We start from the raw sequence: 24952 nt of genomic DNA, 5'->3' as shown, positions 1-24952 counted from the left end.
AATTACATTATCTGATGTAGCACAGATTATCTATTCATTTTCCTACTAGAAAACATTCTGAACATGGAATTTGTTGACCTATGTTAGATCCCTGGTACCTAATATAGACCCCTGAGCCTACCAGGAATGATCCCTGAACACAGAGCAATGAGTAAGCACTGTGTAGGTGTTGTCCAAAATCCAAATAAATAAACAGACAAATAAATAAAAAATGGATATGCCACTCTTGTAATATATCTCTTAACACTTTTGCTCATTTTTCTTGTTGAATTTAGAGTTGTTTGGATAACAGTTTATCAATTTATGCTTTGAATAACAGTACTTTGCCATCATGTATGTTATTTGCACTTTTTCTTTTTTGTAGTTTGTCTTATTTCTTTTACATTATCTTGGTAATAGGGTAAGATTTTAGTTGAAAACAGTATAATTTATCCATTTCTTATCTTCATACATAAAGTCTTTGAGATTGTATCTAAAAGGACATCACTATTTCTAAAGTAATCTAGATTTTTCTCCTACATCATCATATGCTTTTACCATTTTTCACTTCATTGTTTGGCTTATAACTTATTTTGAGTTAAATTTTGTCAAAGTTATAAGAACTCTGTCCACATTTTTCACATGTGGATGGATATCTAGTTGTTCAAGCACTTTTTTTGAAAAGAATTTTTCTCCATTGAATTGCCTTTATTCCTTCAGAAAAGAGCAGCTGAAATCTCTCTCTCTCTCTCTCTTTTTTTTGGTCTCTCTGGGATCCCTGTTTCCAACAAACTATTTCTCTATTCTTAGACCAATACCAAATGTACTGACTTACTGCGTGTAGTTTTATTCTACCTTGAAGTCAAATATTTCCAGTCTACTGACGTTGCTGTCTTTTGATACAATATTGGATAATCTGAGTATTTTGCCTCTATGCTCTAGAATTAGTTTGCTTACATGCTTATATAACAACTTGCAGAGACTTTTATTAGGATTTCAATTATTAGACTGAGAAGAAATAACTTCTTGATAATAGCAAGTCTTCCTCACAAATGGCTTAGTACATTTATTTTAAAATATGTACTTCCAATTTTAAATATTATATAAATAGTATTATATAAATAAATTTGTGTTTCTGAACTTACAAATTTTATGCAATATACTTTTGAAACTTGATTTACCTTTATGTTCACAAATCTTCATTCATTTTAATGTTGAAGATTTCTTTAAATTAGTACTCTAAATTGAATATTTATAATATGCATGTATTTTATAATTATATGTTACACTGGTTTTTAAAAACTATATAATCTCTTATTTCCTTTATTATCTTTCTAATTTATTTCCTAGATAAAATTTATTCATTTAATGTTTTGCATGAAGTTCATGAAGCTTCTTACATCCATGTATTGCATTAGATCTGTTATATTTTTGAATATTGCTTCTCAATTTTCTTCAGTATATCCCAGAGTTCTATTAGCCTTTATGATATATTGTTCAAATAAATTTGTCTCTCCCTGTTTTCTTCTCTTTCTCTGTATTTGCTGCCCTCTAAAATTTTTTCATGGATATTTTCCAGTTTACTAAATACAACAAATACATGATTTTTCATTCATTTGACTCATTCAATTGACTCATTTATTGATTTCATATCTCATTTCAAGATACCAATTAACATTTATTTTCTTTTTTAAAATATATTAAGCTATGTTCTTAAGGTTTGGACTTATTTTGTAGTTATGTATGTGGGTAGACTGGTTCCAAGAGGCTATCACTCACATATCTATGAAATTGGTGCTGCTATGACAGATCCATTGATTTCTGAATTTTTTCCATATTGTGCTTGTATAATCTTATGGTATAATGTCTGTTGATCCCCACATGACTCACTGGTACCTCATGTTAGTCTTATTCCATGATGAGTAAATAGGGACACCCCATAAATGGCAAGAGGAGAGATCACTGAGAACTCTTAGAAACTGATCTCCGAAAAAAAAAAAAAAAAAAGAAACTGATCTCCATGATTTTCTCTTTGACTTTTTTTTCTGGTCTATGGGTCTATGTGCAGAAAAAAAAATCTTTTTTTTAACTTTTATTGTAGTCAAAGTGAATTACAAGTCTTTCACAGTAATATTTAAGGCACATAGTGATAATGAATAAGGGGCATTCCCACCACCAGTGTTGGCTTCCCTCTACCCCTGTTCCAAGCATGCATTGCACATCTCTCTCTTTTATGCTCACCCTCCATAATGCTAATGCAACTATTCCCCCCTACAGCTTGTGGTAGATTGGGAATCAATTCTGTTGTCATTGACTTTGGATTTGGTATTCAAGTCTGATCATTTTCTATTTCCCATACCTCTCATATATTTCCTTATATCTCCAGTAGAGCCACATTACTGAAATCACCTTGATCAGCCTCATAATTGGAGGGGAGGAAATGGATGGTACAAAGAACAGAGAGTCGTATGTTCTCTTTGACTTTTCTTTGGGAATCCTTGATGGCCAGGCTGTTTTGTAAGAGACTTTCCAGATCAACTCTTATAGACTACCAATAGTTCAGTCAGCCCATACTGATTTACCTTTCTATCCCCTTATCTCTTTTGTATTCCCTTACTTCTTAACTCTGGTGGTCTAAGCATTCAGTCTATTCTAATTTTTCCTTACTCTCTTTGTTTCTCATGAAAATGTTTTTATTTTCAAGCCTGGATTAATATTTTAATAAATAAATATTTTAATAATACATAATATTTTAATAACATGAATATTCAAATAACATTGAATATTTCTAGGGATAGACTATGCTAGTATTAAGATGATGGGTTTTGCTATATTATTAAAACCTAAATGCACCTAATTTCAACTCATATAAGGGAAAAATTCTCACTGAAGAGTAAATCAGAGGCCTTAGCTTTATGTTTTAAATTAGTGAGTGAATGCTTAGTAAAATAGAAGCAACTCATTTTCTGTCTCAGAAAGAACCCAGTGGAAATACAACTATTTACAGAAAGGAAAAATAGAAAAGATATTTCTTGATTCTGATATTACTTGCTTCTTACTCAATAGTTTATATGATTTGTTATTCCACCAGAAAGATAAAATCTTAAAAACTAAATAAATCTAGTGTGTCTGTATTGGAGAGCAATTCAATAGCCAAGTGGGGGAACTGTTTCTGACTCCAGAGCCGAGATGGGAAATGGTAATGTTTACAGGTTTAAGGTTCAGCTATCTTCCTCAGAATCTCAGGCTACTCTCTGAAAATAAAGTGAAAAGAAGACAATTCTTGGGGACAAGCACACCCAAAGGACAGTGAGCTTCCTGACATGCACTCAGATCTTCAAGAAAGTTCCCAGTTTCATCTAAAAATGGGAAATAGATTCATTTTGCTCCTGAGACAATTTGTAATAAGATTTTTCTAAAATATTTTCAAAAGAATTCTGGTGATCTAAGAACTTTTCATAGTAAATTTCTATATTTTATTTTCAAAAAAGAAAATGGCTTGTGAATAATGTAATGTTAAAATATATCTAGACTAATAAGCCTATAATTGGGCAGCTATAACAGGATATCTCAGAGTGAATAATAAAAACAGAAATGTAGGTCTCACAGAGTGGGAAGTTCAAAGTCAAGATTGGTGTACAGTATGTTTGTACCTGAGTACAAACATGTTTGTAGTTAGGTTTCAGTTATAAAAAAGAACACCTTGCAAATTTCCCACCCCCAAAGCCCCATCTCCCTCCTCCTTCTTAAATGGATTCTAACCTAACTTTTCCTTGTATGTTGATGCAGAAAGAACAAGAGAAACAGAAAGGTCTCATATCTCTCCCATTTCTCAAAAGGGAACAAATTCCATCAAGGCGTTACACCCTCATACTGAAATACAAAGGCCCCATCTCCATATACCACTACACTGGAGATCCATTGCTCCAAATATATATGGGGGAACACAATATAGGAAAACTTAGGCTCCACCCACCCTAGCCTATATTAGTTAAATGTAAACTTAGTTTAAAGTAAACACTTGAAAAATTAATATGGAAACAAAACTTCATAGATAAAAATAAATTGCATGGTGATATGCAAATGACCAAAGTTGGCACTCACTGAATTTGGGGGATTTTTGGTTGTTGCTTTCGTTTTTGCACTACAACCTGAGGTGGTTAGGGCTTATATCTGCTCTCAAACATCATTCCTGGCAGTGTTGGGGATTGAATTCAGGTTGACTGTTTGCTAGACCAGTGTCTTGCCCACTCTTCTATCACTCACTGAGCAGATATTGATCTAATTTAACTTGAAGCCAAAGGAAAACCAACCCAATTACACACCTGTTAAGCAAGAATTTTCCCAAGATAGGTGAATCATGTTCCAAATGGCTTCAATGCAATAACAACATGCTCATAAAATCCTTGTAATAAATATATTATATTTTATGCTCTTAGAAATATAATATTTCTAATAAAACATTTGACCATTGTCTTGTAATAGAAAAACCTCCCTATGGCTATTCCCTCTTTGGTGATTAAGTGAATAAAACAAATATTTCAACATCTCTACTCCCTGGTAAATTATCATCAGCTCTAGACTTATAACTGTGTGAATTACTTGACTAGCATGCAGAGTTATTCTATTCTTAATCTATCTCCAGGTAACAATTCATATGTTTTCCTATGATTTATGTTACTAAAATATATATTCAGTTTAAAAACTTAAAGTCTACTTGATATTTAGATTTACATGATTAATCTTCAGAAAATGGAAAATTTTGAAATATCTATAGCTCCAAGGGAAAGCATACATTTTTCCCTATTGTACTTAATATAAAATTTAGACTCATGCCTCAAAGATGAATCAACTACATTGATTATGACCATACTGAACTCTAAGTGCATTAGGCTTACTTCTTGGAGAATATTTTTAAATAAAGTATAACTATTCTCCAGATGTGACTTACAACAATTATAATACAACCACTGCCACATATTATATAATGCCTTCCTTTGGTTTCTGTCTCCAAGAATAAATCAGTTCTTTCTGAAATATTTTTTCTTAACACATGGATTCAATAACATTTTCCAGGTAACACAGATATTTTCCATTTTTGCACATATTCTAATATGTCTGAAACGTGGCTACAAACAGACTACAATGGCAGTTGGTCAAATTTCAAGGTAAATCTAAGTACTTTAACAACCTTCTACATTCTTGTTATTTAGAATTTCCACTCAATTGAAAAATGACATCTAAAAGTTTTTAACTTTAAAACAGATTAAATTAGTCATTGGCCAAATGTTATCTTTTAGAAATAATAAAATTATTAACTTAAATAGACCATAAGCTTTGCCCAAAGCACTTTCTATGTCTTAGATAAATCCCTTTACAAGGTTATATGAAACACTTAAAAGTAAAAATATTAAGATTGCGATTGGGGCTGGAGAGATAGCATGGAGGTAAGGCGTTTGCCTTTCATGCAGGAGGTCATCGGTTCAAATCCCAGCGTCCCATATGGTCCCCCGTGCTTGCCAGGAGCAATTTCTGAGCATGGAACCAGGAGTAACCCTGAGCACTGCCGGGTGTGACCCCCCCAAAAAAAAAAAAAAGATTGCGATCAGCACACTTAAATTTCTTGACTTTGCCCTTGAATTATTTTACTAAACTAAAAATATTTTGTATTTTTTCAGTCCATTTTCTAGCACAAAAGAGAAACTCAATAAATGTACATTTCTGAAATGTACTTGTATTTATACATCTAAGTATAAATGAATAATATAATGAACAAAGCAACATGCTTAGTATTGCAAGATGAAAAGCTGCGACTGGTAACTTAGAAGTGAAGATTAAAGTTCCCACATTTTTTTTATTCACATGAAAACACTACTCTGCAGAAAGATGGAAAAGTTTAACAAGCCTTTATAAATGAAACTGGTAAGATACTGAAACTAATGAAGAGAGATTTCAACGTTTGCAACCAACTCAGTTTAACAACAACAAAACCATTAGGTAGATGGGGGAGGTTATCAAATAAACTGTGGCCAAACATCCTATAAATCATAATTACACTTTCTCAATATTAAACCATCAACAATTGCAAGCTATGCCTCTGATTTAATAAAACCTTTGTTGAGCAAAATAAATATCAATTTCTTGAATGTTGATTTTCATCCTAGGAATAATTCCAGTGACCATTAACTATAATGTACATACTGAATTCTGCTGTTAATATAGGCAGAAAAAAATGCAATGGTGCTTTTCCAGTTTGTACACAATTCTGGACTGCCATGAACTGATGAATTTTTCCCCCAAAATAATGCAGTTATATCAGCAATAGTTCCTAATGAAAGAAAATGTACTCTAGGATTTATTCTACTGAAAAAAGCATACTTCACATCTTCATAATGGAGGAAATAAAAAAATAAAGCAAAACATACACTCCATTTAGAATGCTTATTTTCAAATTCAGATGTCTGGGAACAATTTTTCACTTTATAATTTACTATGACTTATCAAAGGTGAAGTGGAAACTTAGTCATCAATCATGTTTGATAATAACACCATCATATATATCCACACAAAGAATCAAAGGAACCTATTGCATGGTTAAATTTACCTACTTTCTCTAGAAGCAGAATAAACCTAACCTTAAACAAAATTTTCTTAGAATCTTCAGAGGTTTGATTTAACACAAGAATCCATATATTAAATGCTGAAACAAAAGAGGCATAAATAATCATTAATGGATGGATTTTAAAATTAAGGCGAAAGTAACCCACAAGTTAGAAAAATGAGAAGGAAGTTACTGGAGAAATAACAATGTTTCAAGACAAAATGATAAGACACTAATCCAATGTCAGAAAAAAAAATATAGGGGAAAGTTAATAAAAAGTTTGCCATTAAAAAACCTGTTTTTGAGTAAATACACTTTTGAACCAGGATTATGGCAGAGGCAATGAAAAAAGATAAATAATGTGAGAAATATTTGGGAGTTAGTGTCTGAAAGTTTAAGGGGAAAGTCAATGGAATTTAAATCTTGATTTGCTAGAGAATACCAAGGACATTAACAGGATCAATAATAGGGGAAAGTGGCTGATTTAAAGAAAATAAGTAAAAGAAAATTAAAGCAACCTTCTCCTTTCAAGCCACTTACAGAACAAAACACAAGTTATAGGCAATGCAAAAATCTGCATTTTGAGTATAGATTCGTGGTCTGTGTTTGAATTTGTTTTGGTTTTTGTTGTGGTTTTTGTTTGATTTATTGACCAGGAAGCATAGATATTCAGTAATCAATCAATAAACAATAATAATATTGAAAACAATTCTAGTTTTGCAATAGATCCTACAATCACAGCTACTACAATAACATGAAATAGAATGAATATTCATAAAGAATAGTGCCTTCATTCAATACCTAAATAACATTTTTATCTTACAACAAAAATACAAAAAATTTCTTTTAAAAATTTGTGACTTCAATCAGTCCTGTGGTTTCAGCCCAAAGTTTCCTTTGCAGTAAGGCCAAGACTAAAACCACAGAGTTCAGTTTTTAAAATTCCACATTTTTCTTCTAGAAAATCAGGACAAATATTTCACTGCTCTGTGTTTCTAAAAGCTCTTTATTCTCCACATTGAACCAAGTATATTGAGGACAACTGAAGTTACACGGTATTAACAATGGCTATTTTATTTCTGCCTCTGGAATCACAGTGACTATACTTAAGTTCTGGGTGGCAATCCGTTTGGAAGAGTTGGCTACAGAAGCCAGAGAAGTTTAGGTGACAAACTCTTTCCTATTCTCAATATGTCTTTTCATCCATGTCATTTATGGCCTTTCTTTTTTTTTTTTTTTTTTTTTTGGTTTTTGGGCCACACCCGGCGATAATCAGGGGTTACTACTGGCTATGTGCTTGGGAATTGCTCCTGGCTTGGGGGACCTTATGAAATGCTGGGGATTGAACTTCGGTCTGTCCTAGGTCAGCTGTGTGCAAGTCAAAAGCTCTATTGCTGTGCTACTGCTCTGGCCCCTATGGTCTTTCATTTTAAAATCTAAAAAAAATGTATGTTCACTTCCTTGCCAGGTTAGATTCTCACATTGCAGACATCACACTCTACCGGGCGGTGGCGCTGGAGGTAAGGTGCCTGCCTTGCCTGCGCTAGCCTAGGACGGACCGCGGTTCGATCCCCCGGCGTCCCATATGGTCCCCCAAGAAGCCAGGAGCAACTTCTGAGCGCATAGCCAGGAGTAACCCCTGAGCGTCACAGGGTGTGACCCAAAAAACCAAAAAAAAAAAAAAAATTATTCTTTTTCTACTCCTATGTGGTTTACTGAAATCTCACTATTATGTACTTATATATGCAGTCCTAGATTTGTCAAGTCTTCTACTAGATCTTTGGAGTATTTGTAAACAAAATTATTCATCATTCCACCCATACTTTGATAGTTCCTCTGTTAGTTGATAAAGGGTCAACCTCTTTATGTTTGAGAAATGTAATTTGTTACAGGGGGTGTTTGCTTGCTAACATGTCCATTTAGGGATGAGGGGTATAGAATTGAAAGGCTATAAAAATCCTTTAAGGAGTCTGGGGACAATATCTGCTGAAACCAAGTCAAACAGGCCAGTAGTCAAATAGTGCAGAGCCTGGGAATGCGGTACTTCTTAGGTTCTGTAGTGTTGGGTATCTCCAGGGCCACCCCAACAATGATTTAGAGCCCTCACGGACTACACCCAGGCTAGAGATGTTTGGAAGGCTATAAACTGTAGGGCACCCAGTAGTATATCCTCAGCCCCTAAAATGCATATTTCTCAGAGTTATTTTTTCTTATTCTATAACACTTTATGGAATTGGCTAATGGTTATTAGATCTCTTTCAGGACCACATTAATCACTGGAGACTCAGATGACATCTGTGCTGTTAGAGGAGCTGCAATTCCACCAAACTGCCAGCAAAATAGGAAATACTGACAAGCCACGATAGTCTGTGGCAGATTGTGATTAGGGTTGAGATTTACAATAATAGAATTAATCATGATAAATTATTTTAATACTTATGCAAATATGGTACATACTCACTAGGAATTTGGCTATACTTTAATAGAAAAGAACTCAAGCAAACTCAGATTTAAAACATTTGTTTTTTTCCACTTTTATATTATTATGCTTATATTTCAGTTTTCCTCGAAAATGTGATATATGCAAGTTAAATTTTTATTTTATCTTTTAAGTTTTTCCATTAAAAGGTATCTCGGTGGTCATTCATTGATTGATTGAATCATTTATTTATTTCTAGTTGACAAAGAGACAGTTTACAAAGGTCAAATGACTGACTTCAAACATCTTAATGTCATCCTTAATTTTCTAGTCTTTCTTGGGGATTACCAAAATTTTTTACTAGACTTGTCACTAAGAAAATTAAACAATTAAGCAAATCATTACAAGCAAGTTTTCCTAAATAATTCTTAATGGAATTTTCTTGTTTCATTAATAGATAATTTCTAATATATAATACCTAACTCCTCACCAATGTGATTAAAGAATTATAGGCAGAGAAAATAAAAATGCAAAAATAATGTTCAAAGTCATATAAGTATTTTAAAAACAGCATTAAATAATTTTAAAGATGATATTATAAGTATAGACTTTTAGGATAATTGAAAAGAAGATTCTGTAGTTAAGAATGAGGAAAAGACAAAAGCAAAGACTAGTTAACTATTAATAAATGCTCAGGATCAAACAATACGTTTCTAATTCCACAATAATACAACATGAGACACACATAACAGAAAACTCAGATGATGCCGAAAAGAAAAAAAAAACAACAAGAAAAAAAATATGTAAGGATTTGGGTAAATTTCTCATAAGCAAAAATGTGATCAGTATCCCCAGGTTAATGAAGTAGTATAGCTGTGAAACCAATCTCTATAAGGCAACTTTTGGACTCTATACACATGTATAGTCATTCCAGAGTATGGATTCACCTGTTCCAAAGTGTTCTAAATTTACACTATGGGATACAGAACACAGCACAATTGGGTAAGGTGCTTGCCTTGCACACAAATGACTAAGGTTTAATCTTTAGCAATCAGTACAGTTTCCTGAGCCCTACTGGGAGTGATCCCTGAGTCCAGAGACAGGAACAGTCCCTCAGCACACCTAGGTGAGTACTACAACAACAAAAAACTGACCAATTGTGAAATTACAAATTTCCCCAATTGAGAGCCACACAAGGTAAGCAACAGCTCTTGAGTGAATACTATCTGGAAAAGGTGTACTTCAATGAGAATTGTTTCATATTTCATGACTATCATTTTTTATATTGCTTAAATCAGAATCTAATGCCAGTACAACAAGAAATTGCAAAACCAGTAAGTTGGCTCTTTCTCTAAGGCACAATCTAATAATTATTTTGCAAAAAAACAAAAATAAAACCTTTACTAGTGTGTCATCTATATATAGAATTACAAGTCAATCTCTTTGGGGGTAATTAAACCAGGCATTTAAAAAACTCCAGTATAATAACAAATTATACCTTGGCAAAAATGTTCAAGTTCTGAAATTTAATTCTTTATTTTTGATTTATATTTAATTCACACTTGTCAGAATCTTTGCAAATTATTCTGAGAAGCCAGTCCTAAGAAAATAGCACAGAAAGAATAATTCTATGTGCTTCTATTATGGAAAATACAGTTTCATTTCTGGTGTTTCTGCCAAGATAAAATCGAAGGATACAACAACAAAAATATTATTGTGCATACATGCCAGTGTGACTATTTTGGGATTGGAAAAAAAAAAACAGATTTTACTCCTAAATTCTGTTACTACTTTATTGAGTGATTTAAAGGGCAATTGAAAATTCCACTTTGGTTTAAATGGCATGCATCCTCTGTAGAGAGCAATTTTATTCATATTAGAACTCTCATTGGCTTGGAAATTTTTTAAAATAACCCTGCTCTTCTAAGTTGTTCTTTTTATGGGCTGTTGCATGCTCCAAATAAAGATGGAATGGCCTTGTCAACTACACTGGAAACTTTAGTTCAAATAAGAATAAGATTCAAATACTAATAAATTTCTAGAGAATAGTCTGAAGTCAATATTCTTTATAATTAGAAAAGTATAAGTACATGAATGAAAATATAAAATCTTATAGAAATAATATCATCACATAATGAAAAACACAAATAAATCGTCATTTTCACTTTCAAATTCCATATTGGATCTATCAGCTCACAAAAAAATATTTTAAAAATGGAATACAGAAGTGTGACCTAGTTTAACCATAATGTATGTGGGAGAACAGTTACAAGATGGCAGCTTAATATATCAATTTTAGGGCCAGAGAGATAGCACAGCAGTAGGGCATTTGCCTTGCATGTAGCCAATCCAGGGCAGAAGGTAGATAGAATCCTGGCATCCCATATGGTCGCCCATTTTTGCCAGGAGCGATTTCTAAGCAGAGAGCCAGGAGTAACCCCTCAGTGCCGCCAGGGGAATAAAAAATTAATTTTAATACAATGCATCATTATTACATTAAACACATTGTCAGAAAGATGTGAAAGAATATTTTTCAAGATTTGAAGAGAAAGAAAGGTAATACATTGTCAGAAAGACTTGAAAGAAAAGAATTCTTTATTTTGGAGGAGGAGATAGGTCACACTTGGTGATTCTCAGGGGCTATTTCTGGCTATGTGTTTAGGAATGAGCCTGGCATTGATCAGAAGACTCTATGTGTCACAAAGATTAAATCCAGGGTCGACCAGATTTAATAAAAGTGCTTGTACAATATCTCTACTATGCGTACTATTTTTGCAATATCTCTCCTGCCTAAATAAATTATTATTAAAATTTATTTATTTATTTATTTATTTTTGGTTTTTGGGCCACACCCGGTAACGCTCAGGGGTTACTCCTGGCTATGTGCTCAGAAGTTGCTCCTGGCTTGGGGGACCATATGGGACGAACCGCGGTCCGTCCAAGGCTAGCGCTGGCAAGGCAGGCACCTTACCTTTAGCGCCACTGCCCGGCCCCTAAAATTTATTTTTAAAAGGCATATTTATAAAGAGCAACTAGAATGCCAATATTTTCTTAATAGGGATTTGAAACTGCCCAACCTTTTGGGAAAATAACTGAGCTATGTTCTATGAATGAAAGCATATACTTCCTTATGTACATATACATTCCCATATGTAGGCATTTAGTTATCCAAAAGAAATGAAGACATGTCTAGACAAATAACACAAAAACATACATCAAGTTTCTAGAAGCTTTATTCATGAGTTCCAAAATTGAAAACAATTCAAATATTCCCCCACTGGTAAATAGAAAACAACTTAGGTTGGGTCTATGCAATGAATTACTATTCAGTCATGGCATATGAAAAGCAGCAGAAAATGTCAAGAGCATCACACTAGTGAAAGAAGTCATTGAACTAGAGAGGTATGATGACTAATTGATACTAAATCAACCCAGGTTGCCACTTCGTAAATGCCTCACATACACCAGGCATGATCCCTGAGCACAGAGCTAGGAGTAAACCCTAAGTACCATCTGTTGTGCCCCTTGCAATAAAAATAGAATCCAAACTTAAAAGGCTCACTATTTATTCAATTTACTTAATTTAGAAAAGACTAAACTAGAAGAGAAAACCAGAAGAAAAAAGTCAATTAGAGATGAGAAGAGAATATTTCTATGCATAAAGGATCAGAGAATATGGGATTGGGGAATGATGAAAATATTTTCTATGTTGGTTGTGATTTTGTTACGTGGTTGTATAGATTTTTCTTTTGGATTTGTTTGCTTTGGTTGTTTGGTGGGTTGGTTTGGAGGCCACACCTGGCAGTGCTCAGGCAGTACTTCTGGCTCTGTGCTCAGAAATCACTCATGGCAGGTTCAGGGCACCATGTGATATGCTGAGGGTAGAATCTAGGTTGGCTGTATGTAAGGCAAATTGCCTTACCTGCTATGGCCCCCTTACACATCTTTTCTAAACAAGATGAATTTGACTTGCATATCAGTACAAAACAAAAGCATTTATTCTATAGTGTATTGTCATTAATTAGCAGTATTTTAACTGTGACCTTTTACAAATTTCTAATTAAGTGCACGGAATTAATTATTAGCATAGATTAATCTCAAATATCTCAGTGTCCTTCAATTAGGCTATAAAACAATCTTCTTTCTTGCTATCTACTCATTTTTTCTAGAAAACAATACTTGTTTTCCCTTCTATTCTTGAATAGTGTGTATTTATTTTAATTTGGTATTAACATAAGTAAAAGCAAAAGTAAAAGATATTATAAACTTCATTTTGGGAACCAAAGAGATGGGTCAAAGTGGTAGAGCTCATATCACATATGTTTAGGCCCTGGTTCTAATCACACCACATCACATGACACCTTGAGCACTGCATATATTGCTCTGATAACCCAATCTCAACTCCATCCCTAGTAAAAACCCAAGAATTTTGGGATGTTATCCCCATAGATTTTTAAAAAATATAAAAACGCTGTCTTTACCCTGGTATATTATTAAAAGCTGAAACAAACTCCCATCTATACTGCCATATTTTACTATATAACCTAAAATTAGGGGGTTCCTAGAAAATCAACTTGAAATCTAAAATGTCAAGGCTAATACTAAACAATTTCAGATAATATTGAAAGAAATATTTGCTATAGTCAGTATTAAATGGTTCTTAACCATTTTGGAAGTATTTGTAAGAAACCCCAAAAGCAATATCTGTGTAATCAAACTTGAATTTTTTCCAATATAATGTTTTTACTTTTCTTTCTCTAGTCTTGTCACACACACACACACACACACACACACACACACACACAAACCCATGTGTGCAAGTGGAATTTTCTAGTGATAATTCTACACATCAGATCATCATGTTCCATTAAAAGAAACCATATATAAAACATACATATACATTCTTTAGAAAGATGACAAAAATAAAGTGTATTACTGGTAGAGATAAAATAAAATTAAGGGCAATATTAGCGGAAAGGTACTATGAAAGAAGTGTTTGGATGAAAATTCTAATGCTCATTTAATTTGTTTCTATTTTGAGAAAAACTCCTAATTTGTCATGCAAATATTGGGGAAAATTACAAATGATTGTGAGTCTCTTGGCATTAGGCTATTTCTTCTAAGCAGATGCCTGGCCTTTAATATATGTCTTGCTAAGAATTTTTGATTCTTCAACAAAGACTCTACTTTGGCCTTGTGCGAAGTGTTTCCATGGTTACCATGGAGAAAATATTTCATCCCTAGCTTGGTGGATTTCATCACTAGGACATAAAAAGAGTCAATGTCCATATCGTAGGAGTTTTTGAGTAGCCAAAATGGCACTTTCAAGTTAAATCGATGGCCAATACTTTAAAGAAAGGTGTTTCACAAAGTGATACAATGCTTCCATTTCTGAATCCCCACTGCTCCTTCCAGGTGTCCAATTCCAAGGCCGAAAAAAGAGAAGAACTATTGATTGTCTTATACTTGGCCCACATTTCTCAATCATGTTCTCTGCTTGGTTCCCAGAGGCATTTGGGTCTGTTTTTCCTTGTGAATATTAGCTCAGAAACTTGAACCTGCTCTGAAGCTAGACCAAGCTAGACAAGGGAACCTGCAGTTATCTCATAGACACAACTTAACAAAAGATGCCATATTTAAGCTTTAGAAGGGCAGCAAAAAGCATCAGCTAAACAAAATCCTTCCATTGTTCCTCATCATTTCTGTTGTTGTTGTTGCTGTTGTTGTTGTTTTTTGTTTTTGAGACACACCTGGCAGTGCTCAAGAGTTATTCATGGCAGGCTAGGGAAACAATATGGCTTGCCAGGGATAAACCTTGGAGAACCACGTACAAAGCAAACACTCTCCCCTCTGTGCTCAGGCCCCTTGCACCTTTTTTCATACAAACGTTAGAGCTGTCTTTCTGCGCTTTCCATGTTTGCCCCACAGAGGAGGAAGTTCTTTGGCTATTGGAAGACTCCAGCTGTTACAGGCTGCCTGCAGCATCGGAGATGGTTGGTGGCAAGGAAGAGAGACAGAGAGAGGGAGAGAGACAGAAAGACAGAGAAGAGAGAGAGAGAGCAAAAGGGTGAGGGTGAAGACAGAGGAGGCAGGGAGGAGGCAGAGGGAGGGAAAGAAAGAAATCTTCAATATAAGCAAATGTTTTTTCAAAAGGACAACTCAAGTATACTTGATTGGATATGGAACTGGACAGAAGTCAGGAAATTCATAGAGAATTGTTTTTCTCCCACAATGGTAGATAGGGTTCCAAAGCTTGCAAGTTGGAGTTGGTTCTCTCATGGACAATCCAGGACATCTCTGTTCACCTCCTTTCCTCTCATGCATCCTCACCATTTTACTACTCTGAGCTGAAGTAGTATGATTGGGGAGAGTCACTGAATGAGAGTGCCCCACATACTGATCCTTCAGCTCCTCCCCCTCCCCCCAAATAAAAGCTCTTCCCAGTCAAGGCTTCTTCTGTGTTGGAAGTAGAGAATTTTTAAAACACAACAGAAGGTTGACAAAATGGTGGAGGGAAGAAAACTCATTCAAATTTCCCTTCAGGGTGCATTGTTGAGATCGAATTTTGTTATTTTTCTTAAAGAAAAAACCCCGGCAGAACCCTTAAAAAATCAGTATGCAGGCCATCTGAGATGGATTGGCTGTCAATGATTTTTTAAAGGATGGGAAAATCATGATAGTTATTTCAGCTGCATTTCTCTCCATGTTATTATGAAGTTACAAGGAGTACAGCGTGGATAAGCATGGCCCTTCCCTCTGACAATTTAGAGCAGTGGCTTTCTGGAACTAGCCTAAAGTGGATTTTAAAAGGGATAAACGTTGATCAATTGGAAAGGAACTTGCTACTTGAAATTCTGCACACTCATATGCTATTTTAAAGGACCCTCTAGGGACCTTTACAACCATGTAACCATTTCACATCGCATCTATAATGAGGACAAATAGTTCTCAATTTCTCAAATCCTGATACTTTTTCTGGAACTTAATTGATTGGGAGTCATAAAGAAGAATTTAATTGAAAAATACCTGGCTGAGATCAGGGAGATAAAAGTGAAAAAGGTTCAGAACTATTGATTTCTAAAGTTTAGAAAATCAGTTATTTCAAAGCAATGTAAAGACATGGTGTAAGATTTGAGAATACAAAGCAATATTGTCCAAGTGATAGGTTCACAAAGGCCAAAGTGAAATTATAATTTAAGCACAGTTCTGAAAAAGTTATTTTCTTCCAATCAACAGATCCATCTTTTACTTCTGCACTATTAAAGACAGTGCTTAAAGAAAAAAGAGAGCAGTGCCTTATTATTTGAGTGCATTTTAAGGCTTTTTGAGGAAATGATCATATATCCCTCCCTCTGTTAATGAAAAGAGGCTCCAAATGTATCCTCAACTTGTTTATTTGTTTTGTTTTTGTTTTGGAGATACACCCAGTGGTGCTCAGAGGTTCTAATTTTGTGCTCAGAAATTATTCCTGGCAGACTGGGGAGACCATATGGGATGCCAGGGATCAAACCCAGGTCAGCTGTATGCAAGGCAAATGCCCTACTCACTGTGCTACACTCTGGCCCCTGTACCTAAATTTCTATGTGCCAATTAAAACACAACAATTTAAAACACATCCGTGGGTAGGCAAGTGATGGAGGGAAGAAAATTCATTCAAATTTCCCTTCAGAGTGCATTGTTGAGATCAAATTCTGTTATTTTTCTTGAAGAAAAAAAAAAAACAGACAGAACCCTTAAAAACAGAACCCTTGGTCCAGAAAACAGCAAGACAAGTCCATAGACTGTAACCCCTAAAAAATAACAGCCATTTGTCTTTTGCTCAGAATGTTAACCTATTGGTTACTGTGAGTTTAAAAAACAGAAGTTAAGCCTGTTTAGATGAGATTTCCTCAGAGAAGTCTGCCACAATCACCCAAGTTGAAACTCTATTTCTTTGAAAATTTATAAATTTTAATTGTACATTTTGATGGCTCTTTTTTCTTCTCTAGGAAACTCTAAGGACAAGATCCAGGATTCACTTTTGCCCCTATGAGAAACAAAGGGAAAACAAACCAAAAACATAACAAATAAAGCCATGCCAATCTCATCTCAGTCTGAACTTTAGGTTTGTAGAGAAAGGGAAAAGACACAAAGTCCCTGGGCCTAAAAGCATTTGCAGTGCAGGATGGATTGGCTTGAGTCGCCATACTCCTGCTTGCTGATCCACATCTGCTAGAAAGTGGAGAGTGAGGCCAAGTACTTACAGCACCGAGTACTAACTACACTGTACATACAGTAACATATTATACCATACACAGCACTTCAAACATTACTTAGTATCCACAACATTCTATTTACTCATAACACCTAGTAGACTGTACATATGGCACCTAAAAAACTGGACACACAGTACGTGACATAGTGACCAGCATAGAAGAAGCCTCCTGCCTATTGGAGGAAATGAAATTTCATTTTGTCTAAAACTACTGATGTTACTTCTAATAATATTACATATAATCTCACAATTCCTCTGGAGCAAAATTATTAGATATATAAAGACACTAAAATATATTGAGTTCTCCCATTACTGGATATCAAACATTTTACTGTTCAGAAGTTGTGTTTCTTGTTTCTTTTATGACTCCCAATATCTTTCTCTTTCTGCAATTCCATACAAATGTTCCCCTTTCACTTCCCCCTTTTTCTTTTGCTAAATCAAGGACACCTGCATTTCTAGAGTCTTTTGTTCAATTTTCAATTATTCTCAAACACTTTTGATCTGAATTTAATTTATACAAGGCTCTCTTAATGATTTGAATATTTGACATCTCATTGTTTATAGTCTTGCAAATATTTTTAAAATTGTACCATTGTGCCACTAAAAAGAGCCTTGGTGAACACTTTAAATCCTCCTCAGTCCAGAGAAATAGTACAGAGTAAGTCATGACTTACAAGAGACTGGTGCCTGCTCAATCTATGGCACCATTGAATATCCCCTGAGCAAAGGTCCAAGGGGGTAGCTGCTGAGCATTGCCAAATGTGGCCAAAATAAAAAATAAAATAAAATAATTTTTTTGGTTTTGGGGCCACACCCGTTTGATGCTCAGGGTTTACTCCTGGCTAAGCGCTCAGAAATTGCCCCTGGCTTGGGGGGACCATATGGGATGCCGGGGGATCGAACCATGGTCCTTCCTTGGCTAGCGCTTGCAAGGCAGACACCTTATCTCTAGCGCCACCTCGCCGGCCCCAAAATAAAGTTCCTTTTTTTTTTTTTTTTTTGTGGTTTTTGGGTCCCACCCAGCAGTGCTCAGGGTTTTTTCCTGGCTCCGTGCTCAGAAATCGCTCCTGGCAGGCACGGGGGACCATATGGGACTCCAGGATTCGAACCAATGACCTTCTGCATGAAAGGTAAATGCCTTACCTCCATGCTATCTCTCCAGCCCCAAATATAAAATTCTTAACACACAAAATATACGAAGAATTAGTCAAAATTAACTTGATAGGAAAATGACCAGTTTAAAAAGATGTACAGGAATCTGAGAAAATCGAATAGGGGTTTAGATGACTTTGTTTGCAAGCAGTTGACCCAAGATGAATCTCTGGCACCATATATGGTTTCCTGAAGAAAATGCACAGCAAGTTATGACCCGATTATTTTTAAAGCCCCAGTGCTTTAATCAAACTTTTGCTCTTAATCTATTTTTATTCATTTTAATCTTTTTATCAAGAAAATAATGACAGTGTAGAGGGAAGAGCTATACAAATAAGACCAATTTATAGAGGGTTTAAGAGATAGTACAAAAGGTACATTTGGCTACATGTGACTGACCTAGTTTCAATCCCTAGATTTTCATATGGGCCCATGAGCACCAGTAGGAGTAATTCCCGAGTGTAGACCAGGAGTAAACCCCATGCACTTTTTTCTGCCTGTTATAAGGGTTCCCGGCACTTCCCAAAATCAAGAAGAGACAAATTTAGAAAATCATTTTCATCTATATAATCATTATCTACAACGATAAATAATTTATAACTATTCTTTAGCACTATAGTCGTATAATTGATAATGTAATCTCTTACTTCTGTGTCACACTTGAATTTTCCAGTCTATATACCGAGTGCATAATTGTACATAAAATTCAACATTAATGGGCATATCTTATATGCTGTTCTCCAAAATTTTAAAACTTTCTATACATACAGATTTTAAATATTACTGAATTGATATTCAAAATTAATATTTAATTCTTAAATGAATTGCTTTTGAAACCAATTATTTTAGTTTTATTTATTCATTTATTTATTTTAAATAATAATTTATTTAAGCTCAAAAATTTTCATAGCTGGGTTTCAGTCACAGAATGAACATCACCCTTCACCAGTATAACTTTTTCGCACCACCAGTATTTTCCATTTCCCTCCTACATCTCCCACCTGTTCAGGACAGATTCTATTTCTCTTTCTCACTATCATTGTCATGATAGTTGTTAGTGTAGTTATTTTTCTAACTGTGCTTACCACTCTTTGTGGTAACCTTTATATCATGGGCTGGACCTTTGTTTCACATTTTTATTGTCTCTGGGTATTATTATTATTATACTGACTTATTTTTCTTACATCCCACAAGTAAGTGAGACTCTTCTTTGTCTCTCTTTTCCTCTGACTCATTCACACAGCATGATAATCTTCTTGTCCATTCATATATAGGCAAATAACATGACTTCATTTTTCCTATCAGTTGCATAGTATTCCATAGTGTAAATGAACCACTCATCTGTTGTCAGGCATTTTGGTTGTTTGCAGATTCTGGCTATTATAAATAGTACTGCAATAAACACAGGAGTGGAGAGAGCACTTTTGCACTGTGGTTTTTTGTTCCTAAGGTATATTCCTAGGAGCGGTATTGCTGAAACATGTGGGAGCTCAATTTCCAGTTCTTTTGAGGAATATCCATATTGTTTTCCATAAAGGCTGAACTAGACAGCATTCTCAACAGCAGTGAATAAGAGTTTCTTTCTCCCTACATCCCTGCCAGCCCTAATTGTTCTTGTATTTTGTGATATGTGCCAGTGTGTGTGGCGTGAGATGGTACCTCTATTGTTTTGATTTACATCTCCCTGATGATTAGTGATGTGGAGCATTTTTTCATATGCCTTTTGGCCATTAGTATTTCTTCTTTGAGACTGTCTGTTCATTTCATCTCCCATTTTTTGATGGGGTTAGATTATTTTTTCTTTTTTTTTTTTTTTTTTTTTTTTTTTTGGTTTTTGGGCCACACCCTGTGACACTCAGGGGTTACTCCTGGCTATGCGCTCAGAAGTTGCTCCTGGCTTCTTGGGGGACCATATGGGACGCCGGGGAATCGAACCGCAGTCCGTCCTAGGCTAGCGCAGGCAAGGCAGGCACCTTACCTCCAGCGCCACCGCCCGGCCCCAGATTATTTTTTCTTGGTAAGTTCTGTTGGTACTTTGTATATCTTAGATATTATCCCCTTACCTGATGAGTATTGGGTGAATAGTTTCTCCCATTCCAAGGGTGGTTTTCTTGTGTCCTAGTACCTATTTCTTTTGAGGTGAAGAAGCTTCTTATTTTAATGTAGTCCAAATTATTTATCTCTGTTTCCATTTTTGGAATTTTGGACAGTGATGTTTCCTCCTTGGAGCTGCCTTTAGTTTCAATATTGTGGAATGTTTATCTGCTTTCTTCTATAGACCTTATAGTTTCAGGCCTGATATTAAGGCTTTAATCCATTTTGATTTGACCTTTGCACATGGTATTAGATAGAAGTCTGAGTTCGCTTTTATGCAATGTGCCAGACGAATTGTCCCAACACCACTTGTTGAATAATAAAGAAGAAATATATATTAAAAAATCCCATTTACAATATTACCACATAAATTGAAATACCTTAGAGTCTACTTCTACTTCACTAAAGTGGTGATGGTCCTATGCAAAGAGAACTACAAAACACTGTTTTAATAAATAAAAGAGGACACAAGGAAATGAGGGCATATACCCTGCTAATGGATTGGGAGGATTAACATCATTAAAATGACAATACTCCCCCAAAGCATAATATAGATTTAAATGCAATCCCACTAAGGATACCTATGACATTCTTCAAAGAAGTGGATCAAACACTCCTGAAATTCATTTATAAAATTAAACACCCATAAATAGCTAAATCAATGCTTAGGAAAAAGAAGATGACAGGCATCACTTTTCCCAAATTTAGATTGCATTACAAAGCACTAGTCATTAAAACAATATGATATTGGAAATAATTTGAACCATCTTATTTCGCCTCACAAATTGAGGGGGAAATAATGGAGGGTACCAAGACCAGACAGTTGTATGAAAATTAAGTAGAAATAAAAAATGATCAGACTTAAACACCAAATCCAAAGCCAACAACAACAGAATCGACACCCAATCTACATCATGCTAGACACAGAGGGAACCACTTATACTAGCAACTGGGGGATAAAGAAGGGAGATATGTGATGCATGCTGGGAACAGAGGTGGAGGGAGGACAACATTGGTGGTGGGAATGTCCCTGATTCAATGTCACTATGTACCTAAAAAGTTACTGTGAAAGATTTGTAATCCACTTTGGTCAAAATAAAAATTAAAATAAAAATAATAAATTTTAAGAAGACAAATAAATAACAAACAAAAAAGAAAAAATAACAATATGGTATTGGAATAAAGACAGACTCTCAGATCAATGAAGTAGACTTGAGTGTTTAGTGAATGACCCCCAGACAAACAATTAGTTAATCTTTGATAAAGAAACAAAACACACACACACACACACACACACACACACACACACACACACGCACGCACGCACGCACAAAATGGAGCAAGGAAAGGCTCTTCAAATAGGGTTCCTCTTTTTTTTTTTTTTTGCTTTTTTTTTTTTGTTTTTGGGTCACACCCGGCAGCGCTCAGGGGTCACTCCTGGCTCCAAACTCAGAAATCACTCCTGGCAGGCACTGGGGACCATATGGGATGCCAGGATTCAAACCACAGTCCTTCTGCATGAAAGGCAAATGCCTTAGCTCGATGCTATTTCTCCAGCCCCAAACAGGGTTCCTCTTAAAGCAAATGAAGTGAAATTGGCCTCTAGCAGTCCTTTTTGACCTGCCTTCCCCACCATTTCCAGCTGGAGAGAGTGAGCACTACAGTCTCACACAGGCCTCTCTCGCTCACTACGTAGTAAGCCTCCAAGATGTGGACTTCACTGGCCCAAGAGAGTCCCCAGAAACTGAAAAGAATCCTCAAGTTCCAAGTCATGAAGATGAAATGAAACGTAACTAAAAATGTGTTGAACATCAAATTAAGGGAATCTACTCAAACAACATCAAGATCAGAAGCATATTTGATTTAAAGAGAGTATTAGAAAGGTGGTATGAAATGCGTTGGATAGTATTGGTTAAAATAGTCCATTATTTATTAGATAGACAGGAAGAGCAACCTTGGGGCAGAAGTAAAAACAGATAAAATCATCACTATTAATCAAAAAACGTTTCAGGGGGACACACATTATTATTTATAACTTGACTCTTATTAACTACATGTTCAGTGCTGTTAAGGCCATTTAAAAGAACCCCATCATGTTATTTAGGAGATAAATTTAAGTGAGTAATCATATTTTATCCCTAGGTCATTCTAAAACCAATTCTGACATTAAGTAAAAGTGGTCTCTGATTTAGACAGCATGAAATCTCTTATTTTGTAAATGTGTTTGCTATCAGCAAGGGTTTTTGTCAAAGACACAGATTTTTAGGAGCTTTTGTTAGGAAGCACATTTCTAATATAATTCTGATAGAAGAGGGGTTGAAAGGTTAAAAATCTGTAAATGTCTTAAAAATACTCCAGATGGTTTTTATAATTAGGAGAATTTGAGAACTAATCCAAATTCTATTTGTAAAAGACAAAGAAGCAAAAAGTAAAAGCTTTTCTCTGCTAATTGAGATAATACTTACATTCACATCTATGCTTAAAAAACATAAAGCATCTGCCTTAAAAAGGAGATAAAAAACATACTGGATGAATGACTCTGAAACCAGATTTCTCTCCACCTACACATGTCACCAAGAAAATATACTTTAGCCATGGATTTATATATCTTATTCCTCAAGAGAAAAAAAATTGCTGTCTTTTTCCTAAACATTAAGAAACTGTTAATTATTATATCCTAAAGCATCCAATGTACCAGTTAAAGAAAGCCTTGGCAGAAAATGACTTTCAATTATTTTGATAAACTTTTATATTTGTTTTCAATGCCTAAGATCATGTTCTGCTTTGACTAGTTCTCTGGAGTCACCCGTAATTCACTTAAATATCACATTTGGTCTCACAATGGACTTTTGCTATTTAAACTTTTATGAAATATGATTTTCCTTTACTGATGACATTTCAATGGTGAACATAGAAAGTCAGAATTAGCATGCCACAGAGCTACTTTTTCACTCAGCCATTTTTTGAAAACTGCTTTTCAGCACAGAATTTTTCAAAGATATACTGGTGCCATGTCACAGGCCCACTGATTAGATGTAATGAGTTTCCACCAATTTAAAGTCAGTTAAGGGTTCTGGTAAGGTTCAGTGGCAAAGTGCCTGCACTGTACATCTGAGATCACTCGTTCTATCCTCTGATCATATCGCAAGAATGATCCTGGTGTCAGTCTTTGGGCTCCTCGGAGCTGGAAGCAGTCACTTGAGAGGTGAACTACACCCACAAGATTGTAGAACTGGCTCTGCCCACACAGTTTCACTGACAGAGTAGATGTGCCCCAAGAGAGAGGGTTGGGCTGGGGTAGTAAGCACTTAGGCTTATGCAGAATTCAGTCAAAGGGGAGGAAGAGATAGCACAGCAGGTAAGATGCTTGGCTTGCACATGGCCATCACAAGGTCAATTCCCAGCACCCCATATATTTTTTAGCACAGAGCCAGAGACTAAGCCCTGATTCCCACTGAGTGTGGCCTTCAAAACAAAACAAAAATGGAACGACAAAAGCCTAGAATTTAGTCTTTCACTTCAACTCATAAAGTGAAAAGAATCTCAAAACTTGATAAAGCTATCAATGAGTAAATAGACTGAGGACAGTATTGGCCTGTGAGCCCCATCCAGTAGGGTCCCAACCTCAAGACACCCTAACAGGGTCACTCAGAGGTGCCATATTAAATGACAGGCATGAGTCATAGACAATTTAGAACCCATCGTGACAGCCACAACTTAAGTGCACCAGGATTACTTTCCCATCATTGTTCACACCCCATACATAAATTTATTCAGAAGATAAAACACTTTAAAATTAGACAAAAATATGTCAAATAAACTCTGTAAAATATAGGTCAAACTTTCTCCAATATGATCTCTCCAGGACATGGGTCTCAAATGATGTAACTTCATTGGCAAATAAAGCAAAATAAAATAAATAGGAATATATCAAACTAAAAAAATTTTGGGTAGCAAAATAAACTTGGGATAAAATTAAAAGATATTCTACAAATTAGGAGCAAATATTTGACACCATATGGCAGATAAGGGCTAACATCCTAATATAAATACACACAATGCTCAACAACTGAAATACTAAAACAATGAGGAGAAGATGTGAAAAGAAACCTTCCCAAAGAGGGCATATAATTGGTCATAGGGAAACAAAAAAATTATCCAATGTTATTTACTAAAAGTGTCCATTTCCACTTATGATTTAGGAAATACAAATCAAAAAGACAATGAAAAATCATTGCACAACACTGAGAATGACAAATATCCAAAAGACTGGAAACAACTAATGTTGATGGGGATGTGGTATTACAAAAATATTTTTAAAAATCATTCCCTGTTAGTGGGGTTATTTTTTGTTCAGTCTCTATCAAAAACAGTACAAAGTCTCCAAAAACATACAAAGAGTTTCCATATGACTCAGTGATTTCACTTTTTGGTATCAACCCCTAGAACC

The 24952-nt window shown here is 35.1% G+C and overlaps 1 protein-coding gene across 1 annotated transcript in view; it reads right to left on the bottom strand.

Annotated features, from left to right (window-relative positions):
* Positions 1-24952, bottom strand: part of MALRD1 (MAM and LDL receptor class A domain containing 1) — a 516995-nt gene that overhangs the window by 340479 nt on the left and 151564 nt on the right. The window contains exon 20 of the mRNA XM_049777533.1: positions 2389-2489. Coding sequence (XP_049633490.1) covers positions 2389-2489 — 101 coding nt within the window. The remainder of the gene's footprint in view (positions 1-2388; positions 2490-24952) is intronic.

This window comes from Suncus etruscus, chromosome 7, assembly GCF_024139225.1.
Source record: "Suncus etruscus isolate mSunEtr1 chromosome 7, mSunEtr1.pri.cur, whole genome shotgun sequence".
Taxonomy (NCBI): domain Eukaryota; kingdom Metazoa; phylum Chordata; class Mammalia; order Eulipotyphla; family Soricidae; genus Suncus; species Suncus etruscus.
The sequence above is the reverse complement of the archived record's forward strand: the minus strand, read 5'-3'. Positions and strand labels throughout refer to the sequence as shown.